This window comes from Sciurus carolinensis, chromosome 11 (genome assembly GCF_902686445.1).
Source record: "Sciurus carolinensis chromosome 11, mSciCar1.2, whole genome shotgun sequence".
In the NCBI taxonomy this organism is placed as follows: domain Eukaryota; kingdom Metazoa; phylum Chordata; class Mammalia; order Rodentia; family Sciuridae; genus Sciurus; species Sciurus carolinensis.
Genome location: NC_062223.1, coordinates 43,409,227 through 43,417,668, shown reverse-complemented (window position 1 = coordinate 43,417,668; position 8,442 = coordinate 43,409,227). Strand labels below are relative to the sequence as shown.

Genomic DNA, 8,442 nt, shown 5'->3' with positions numbered 1-8,442 from the left:
GAATGGTCAAGAAGATCTCTGGTTAAGAAATTATGACTAACCTATGCTAAATCCAATTATGAGTTAACTCTTTTGTTCAGAAACTTTTATGCAGAACTTGACTTTAATGATTTAAAACCTAAAGTACATATGTCTTACATCTCATTCTCTCCTATGATGAGCTACAGAGCTAAACACAATTTCAATTTTCCTTTATGAGCTGCCACAGTTAACTACCTGAGACCACGGGAAGCTTTGGAATGGGAGCATTAGGTGTGTCTCAAATGGCAGAATTAGATCCTTCTCTCTGAGCAGCACCAATGACATTAGCTATTGTGGTTCTGTGACACTTGATTAGGGAAACAATATTTGATCAAGGTACCACCAAAGAGCATCATCCCTTCCTCTTCGTGGGGTAGGGGAGATGTCTTAACGGTCGCTGCCAACACCCCAAGTGGGCAAACTGAGGTGTGGAGAAATTTTATCAGCATGTTTGCAGGTTAAAAAAAAAAAAAAAAAAAAAAAAAAAAAGGACTTTCAAATGTCTATTGCAATCTTGATTGTTTCCAAAGACAGAAATCCATGCAATGAGCTTGGTGCCTGGAGCAGATCATAGTTTATCTTCTTGCCACCCATGTGCATTTTTTCCAAATTTGTACACTAACCTTCGGTCCACCCGCTCCAAAATCCCTGTTTTATAGTAGTATCTGTGAAAGCAAGCACAAGAGAAACTCAGAGAGGGTCCGAACCCCGGGAAAATAGCAGTCCTCTCCGGTGACAGGCTGGTCTTTGGTTACTCAGGTACTTTTCACACCCTGTGATCAACTTTCACTTTACCCTTTCTCAGACGTGGAGGCTGAACCTCACCATGCTTGGTTCAAAGCGTGTTTGTTTTTTTTTTTTTTTTTTTGTGCGTGTGTGTGAGATGGCTGGGACTCAGAGTGATCCCTGGGGACGCTGCCAACAACGAGAAGGACAGGGTCGATTTACAAACCACAGTCCCACCTGCAACTAAGAACCCGCATTTGGTCTCATGACCTTTCCAGTATCAAATAGAAGCTGCAAAAACGGGCCGATTTCCCGTGGCCGGCCTCTTTACGTAACTGGTCTCTGCAGGCTCAGCGGCATTTGATGCCATTCACTCACCTCAGCGCTCGGCTCAGCTTTTCATACGTCATCCTGTCGTTTTTCTTCCTTTGTCCCCACATCTTTGCCAGGGCTTCTGATTTAACCACTCGAAAAATACCTTGTTCCCTATCTTCCCATTCCAGAATGCCACAGTTTTCTTCGGGAGACAGCAGCAAGTCGCGTACAAATTCCCAGAGATGAGAACTTTGGAGACCTTTTGGGAAGAGGAATAAAGTTAGTGACTTTAAAAAGTTGGGTTTTTTTTGGTACTGAGGATTGAAGCACCCTGGGGCTCTTTACCACTGAGCCACATCCCCAGCCCTTTTTATTTTTTATTTTGAGGCAGGGTCTTGCTAAGTTGCTAAGGCTGACCTCCAACTTCCCAACCTCTAGCCTCAACTCCTGAGTTGCTGGGATTCCAGGTGTGAGTCACTGTACCTGACTAAAAATGGCTTTTTTTTTTTTTTTTTTTTTTAATTTTAAGGAAAAAAATGTACAACTTTTCATTAACCCTTGAGAATTGCTACTCTCTGGGGAAATTTTTCATGGAATGACTGAGTGTTGAACTTGGAAACTTCCTGAACCATGAAACTTTCATCTTCCAATTAAACAGAAGCAAAACACACAGAGACACCAAATTTACATTGACTGGCAGCGCTGGCCAGTCAGTGGAACTAGGGACTGATTCTCACGGAATGGAGCAACCACTCGTCAAATGATCTTTTCATTCTTGACAGATAGCGTGGTTGTGCTATGATCTTTTCACCTACAAATACCTGCAATTTCATTTTTTATGAAAAGTTGACACTTCTCTTGTCCCATGATAAGTGGGTTGAGACTGGGCCTGGGGTCTGGCTATCTGGTTTGGGTCCTCCCAGCTCTGTAACTGCCATCTTTCTATTGACCTCATCTGTAAAGTGGGATAATAAGAGCATCCATGTCTGCGGGTAGGTGAGATGATGTAGTGACTCAATACCTGGTAAGTGGTTGGGTCCACGCCTCCCACAGAATGATTGTGCGACTCTGCACTGGGTGGCTCTCTCTCTCTCTCTCTCTCTCTCTCTCTCTCTCTCTCTCTCTCTTTTTTTTTTCCTTTTGGTACCAGGAGTTGAACCCAGGGGTGCTTAGCCACTGAGCCACATCCCCAGCCCTTTTTATATTTTATTTAGAGACAGGGTCTCACTAAGTTGCTTGGGGCCTCACTGAGTTGCTGAGGTTGGCTCTGAATTCTCAATCCTCCTGCCTCAGCCTCCTGAGCTACTGGGTGGCTCTCTTCATGCTGGGAGTACTTCCCTGAGTACTTCCAAGAGAACCCCAGGGTGGACCAGGACAAAAAACCTTCATTCAGAAATACGACCTGGTTAGCAAGCGTCTTTGCTTCCTCACTTCAATTCTTAAAATTGCTTTGCCAAGTGAAAAGAGGCAACCTGACTCTGATAACATGAATGAAAACCACCGGCGATGGCTCTGCCTTCCTTGGGGAGTAACTGGTCCCGCTGAGACGTTCAGTTCCAGAGCTTATTGCAGCAGATCGGTGGCCCCAGGGATGGTCTGAAGAAGTCAGACATCTCTGCACTTACTTGTTCGACTGTGACTGTGACAATCTTGGCTTTTGATGCCACTTGTTTTCAAGCAGTTGGAGTCAGCATCTGAAACAGAAGGACCTGTAGAGAGGCCACACCCAGCTCTCGGATCACACCGGGGAGCAGGTGCTGAGACCGCCCTGAGGGCGCTCAGGAAGTAAGGGACAAAGAAAGAGGCCAATGCAGTGGTGCCTTCGAACAGTGTTTGCGCTCCATCCTGGGGACCTGCCACACGGGGTGTTGTGGAAGACGAGTGAAAGAACAGGCGAGGTCCCTGCTCACGGGGAATGGAGGGACTCACTGGCCAGGCAAGACAGACAGCTTGCCTGTTGCTTCAAGGTAGTGAGGGAAGCAGGACATGAGGGGGCGGGGATGCGACTCCATGAGGAGGAGCCTATGCCGAGGAGCAGAGGGAGGGGCGCAGAAGCCCCAGGGGAGGGGCCGCGAGCGCAAAGCCAGGGGTGGAGGGAGCACCTGAGGGCCAGGGTGCCCTGTGAGGGGAGGGCGGAGGGCGATGATGCTGGGGAAGTGGGTGGCCCACAGGCCACCTGGGGACTTGCTCGGAGGTCACAAGGAGGGGTTGGGATTTTATACCAAAGTGTAAAGCAAAGTTCCACACTTTAGGATCTCTCTGGCTATTCATGGAGAACAGATTGGAAGGGGTACATTGACGTAAAGAGACTAGTGCTTATGAAGGGAGGAAGTGAGGTGTCCACATTGAGTTAATTATGTCAGACCTATGCTGTAAGTGACAGTGTGAGATACCTGGACCCACACTGTCCCAAAGTAGTATATGATTTTTTGAAAGGGCAGCACCAGATCTGGTCTTTCCTGTCCCATATTCTCTGCCTTGTCTCTTGCCCTCTTTACTCCAGTCACTCTGGCCTCTGACTCTTTCTCAAACCTGCAGACACATTCCACCCCAGGGCCTTTGCACTTGCTCTTCCCCTGTGCCCAGAATGCTCTTTCCTTGAATAACTGTAGGTCCACACCCTTACCTCAGTCTTGGTTCAAAATCACTTTCCCGTGGGCCCTTCTCTTACTACCTGTGTTGCAGTCACAGGCGTGTACCCCATTCAGCGTTCCATACCTACTTCCCATTGCTTATCACCTGAGTATATTATTTGATGCATTTATTTGTGTGAGTTGCTGTCTGTGCCCAGCAGGGGGCAGAGATCCATCTTTCCAGATGTAGCCCATCGGCACCCGGCACGCTGGGAGGCGTAGAGTGGTGCTCTGTGTCACAGAGCAGCCTCCATGCTACACCCTGCTGACTGTACCTACGGTGTAGCCCAGTAATGTGGTGCGTTGAAGGAGAGGGAAGGGAGGGCATGGTGTCCTGTGCGCACTGTGTGCAGGGCGACTTGTCTCGGTGACCCTGAGTCATGTCACTCCCCCGTGCAGTGACCTGCAAGGGTCCTGTTGTCCCCAGGATGAGGGCTGTCACAAAGGCCTTTCACAAGCTGGACACCTCTCAGGTCTCCAACCCTATTTCTTTCTGCTTCCCTAATTTTTCCCTTCTTTTGGGTCAGATGGTTCCAAGAGGGTGTGGATTTCTCCTGCCTCAGGGCCTTTGCACTGGCTCCCCACTCAGCCCTTCTGTGCAGCTGGATCAAGTTCTCAGCTCTTCCCTGAACTTACCCTCAGGGTTGGATCCTGTCTGAGTCCTCAGCACCTGTGAGTTCCTTGGTACCCAGCAATGGTTCCACTCCACTGTAAAAACCCATCTTCTCTCTTCTCTAACAGCTGATATTTTGGGAGCATTAACTAGTTAAGTGTTGCCTCACTGATATCAACCCCTTGTGATATTACCGTGATTTTCATTTGATTGAGAAGGCACTGGAAGCCCAGAGTCTTCAGAATTTTATCCAGATAGTGCAGCCAAGACTTGAACCCAGAGAATTCCTGTTTCCAGACTAATGCTGACAACTCCTCCTTTACCATGTTTTTCACGGTAGGTGTTCAGTAGATAGTTAATGAAAATCATGAGCTAGGATTTGTTGAGCATTGGCTATTGTCTGACAGTGGGTCTCATGGACCCTTGAGAAGTCTGTCTGTTCCTATTCCTAGACCTATCCGTTGTTTTGACTTAATCTTCTAGAAAGAGAGAAAACAAATGGAGCCTTCAAGACAGACAGAGGTGAGTTATTAATTGTGGGTAGACAACAAGCCCTTCTAACATGTATGGTTTCCCTGGTGTTCTGGAAGGAGGGCATTCGGCCTGACGGGAGGAAGACGGTGCAGGTCAAGGTGGGAGTCATGGGGCGGTGGGTCTGGCCAGAGGTCACCCTGTTCTCTGTTTTGGGTCTGCAGTGGTGACTCATGGGTCACCTCCACTGGCTGGTGGTGACAGTGGTGGGGTGGCTGGGGCGGAGGAGCTGACTCGTCCTTACTGTGGTCTCAGTGTTAAGGCAGGTTCTCAAATCACACCCTCCACCAGATCTGCTGGTGGGTCTTCAGTGGCACCAAACCCTCTAGGTTTCTCTGCAAACGCCAGAGGTATTCCCAGGTGTGGGACTCCCTGCCTCACAGCAGGCACAGGACACAGCTGTGTCCCTGGTGTGTGGGAAGTGGTGGCATGGCCCGGACTCTGCTACCTGTCATTTAGAGAGGCTTGGTGGCCTGGACCCTGGGAACTTGGCCAAAGGGTTTACTCTCATTTGTTGATTGAAATCATAGCCAAGTGTTCCCTGGAAGCTGGGATGGGGTCCCCAGGGGTGGGGCGGGGGTTCCAGACCTAGCTCATCCCATCCCCCAGCACCAGCGGTCCAGCCATGAAGTCTGAACTCCAGACTGGACGGTGCGGGGAGGCTCTGAGGCTCAGGAGCAGGGAGGTGCCAGCAGGGCATCCAGGACTGCAGGACTTACTCCTGGGCGTGTGACCTCCAGGGCTGTTTCTGCAGTGCAGCTGTGTGGGGGCAGGTGGAGAGAAAAGCCAAAGCCAAGAGGGCTGGGTGGGTGCACTTTGGCCAGCTCTGATGGTTTTGTAGCTTGGTGGGCCTTTGCACCTTCAGGGGGTGCTGAGTTGGTCTCTGGTTGGCACCTCAACATTGAAAGGCAACCTCTCATTCTGTTTAATGGTGTGAGACCATGAAACACCACCCAGGCTCTGTGGCCATATGTCCTGGATTTCTGGAATAAGCCACCAAACTGTTGTCTTCATGCCTACCCTTGTGCCCATCAGACTCTACCTTAGGGCTTCTATTTTGGGGAGCATGGTCATCAGGGCTGCAGAAGAGCAGGCCTAGGCCTCAGGGGTCCCTGGGAAGGCTTTAGTGTCTGGTCACGGCAGTGCCTGTGAAGCTGGTGTTCAGGTGGGCTCGTCAGACGCGTAACCCTGAGTTCAGTCTAGAAATCAGGTCTCTACTAACTGGAGCAGACTAGGCAGAGGTGAGGCAGCAGCCTGTCTCCATGGGTGTGTGCTCCAAAGATGCTCACATCAGCCCTTGACCTACCATTTCTACCTTCAGAAATGTCTCTCCATCTCTTCCCCATCCCTGGTCTGGGCCATCACCATTTATGTCCTCAACAGAAGCCTCCTGGCTACACTCCTTTCTGGCCCAGACAGAGCAACTGAGAGATCTTAAAACATAGGTGGGATCTTAACTATGTCCATGCTTACAACCCTTCAGCAGCTTCCTCTCCTGCTCAGAATGAAATCAAAACTCTGCTTCCCATAAATCTGCCCTATCCTACTCATGGCTTCAGGTCCTTTCCCTCTTGCTGCTGGTGCTGTTGAGGTGGGCTCTACCAACACTGCCTGAGAGAACTTGGTGATGATGAAATCTGAGCAATCCAATATGGTGGCCACCTGTGGCTACTGAGCACTTACAATGTAGCTAGTGCTACTGAGGAGCTGAATTTAAATATTATTTTCTTTTACATGTGGTGAGTGGCTACTGTATTGGACAAGTTAAGGCCAGACCCCTGGCCTTCTTGGGTTGTTTCTCAAGGACCAAGATTCTTCCTACCTCAGGGCCTAACCATTCATTCCCTGTAACCTTTCCTTTCCTCTCTCCTTGAGAGGAGCAGGGGTCTATGGAGCAGAGGGAGGAGGGGGAGGGCTGCTTATGCCCACAGCATGGTTCCTGGATTTGGCTATTCTTGTGCTAGAGCTCCAAGAAAAAAACCAACAAAGACTCCAACCCCCAATTTTTGATAACCAGGAGTTAAAAAAACTGATAGGGACCTTAGGTAAAGAAGAATTAAATCATAAGAAATGGTCCCCATGTGTTGCCCAGCTGGCTCAGAGGCCCTCTTTGCAGGTGACTGAGCTGGAGTCCACAGGGAGAAGGATCACGTCTCCTCCTGGTCCCTGGGCCAGGGCCTTTGTGTGAGACCTAGTAACTCTTAGCAATGATCATCATCATCTTTAAAAAGTGGAAGCTCCGGTGTCCTTTCCTGAACCTTCTGTCTGTACTAGTGAAGCAGGCAGGGCTGATCTTCAGGATCAGCAAGACCATCTGCGATCCTTCATTATCTCATGATTATGAATTCCACCTACTTGGTGAGCTCAGGTTGCTCTGAAATGTTATCAACACAAGGCCTCTCATGACAACTAACAGATACGGGTTTTTGGAGCATCCACACTGCTGGCAGATACCAGGCACTTTTGTCGAACTCACCACAACCCAGCAGGGTCCTGGCATTTTTGGACAGGGAGACGAAGTCTCAGGGAGGATGGAGACCCCACAGGCCCAAGCCAGGGCCCCACAGAGCCACATCCACGTTCTCTCCACCTGGCTCCTTCCCACTCTGCTCCCCAGGTCCTGGTTTGTTTCAGATCACCAACCTCCTAGTGTGGTTGTGAAAGCCCCATCGAGCCCTGTGCCCCACAAACAACCGTGGCATAGCCCTGGGCAGCTTGAGTTTGGTTACTTACAGTCTTTGATGGTGGCCTTGGTCTCTTCAGTGTCATTGAAAAAGGAGTAACCTGGGAAAGAAAAGGAAACACAGAGACCGCACCATTCAGTCCTGGTTTGTAGGGAGGAGGTGTTGTGGGGAGGGGAGAGACTGCCCCCCTCTGGAGGGTGACTTATATCAGAAGGACGCTCAGAGACCATCTGGTCCTTATTGAACCCCCTGAAGCACCTCTTGGAGGTGACAATCTTCTCTCAAGGGTCACTTAGGGAGCCAGGTGCCCGAGCAGTCTTTGGCGCTGAGTCTATGATCTCTGATGTGGTATTATAATCCCTTGAGGTTAAAATGCCTGTTATGTGATGATTAAAGGGGAGCATGGGCCTAAGAGGCCTAAGGCAGCATCAAAGCCTGCGTGAGTGCCAAGTTTACCCAGGGTTTGAAAGTCCATGGCCTTGGTTCCTTATGGTGCGGCCGGGGCCAGTCAGGCTTGAGTTAGGAGTTTCAGATCATGTTTTCTAGTTGGTGTCCGACATGAGGACTGACCGTTTCCTGACCTGGTGTCTGCCAGGAAGGCTGGTTTCTGTTCACAAAGGAGGTGGGAACAGGGCACGTGTGTGTTTGCTCTTTGCCGGTGCTGCTTCCTCATTTGTTTTGGGCAGCCCTGGCCCCTCAGTTGATTCCACCCAAAGCCCAGACCAGGATGGGATGGGGGATGGACAAGAGACTCATTGCTCTCCTTCGCCTCCCCTTGGCCTTCCATCTTTCTCACTGACCTCTCCATCCAGCGACCACACCCCCACGGTTCTGGGTCCTTAAATCCTACTCTAATACCTACTCAGCCAGCTGGAGACCCTAGACACTGCCCCCCCCCCCCCCCCCCCCGGCTTCTAGC

The 8,442-nt window shown here is 50.1% G+C and overlaps 1 protein-coding gene across 2 annotated transcripts in view; it reads right to left on the bottom strand.

Annotated features, from left to right (window-relative positions):
• Nucleotides 1-515: 515 nt before the first annotated feature.
• The window catches only part of Elf5 (E74 like ETS transcription factor 5), a 34,885-nt gene continuing 26,958 nt past the window's right edge, over nt 516-8,442 (bottom strand). For both annotated transcript variants that reach the window (XM_047518082.1, XM_047518083.1), the window contains exons 4-7: nt 7,573-7,623; nt 2,688-2,756; nt 1,126-1,321; nt 516-686 (exon numbers count right to left, since the gene is read on the bottom strand). In XM_047518082.1, coding sequence (XP_047374038.1) covers nt 590-686; nt 1,126-1,321; nt 2,688-2,756; nt 7,573-7,623 — 413 coding nt within the window. In that variant the 3' untranslated portion in view covers nt 516-589. The remainder of the gene's footprint in view (nt 687-1,125; nt 1,322-2,687; nt 2,757-7,572; nt 7,624-8,442) is intronic.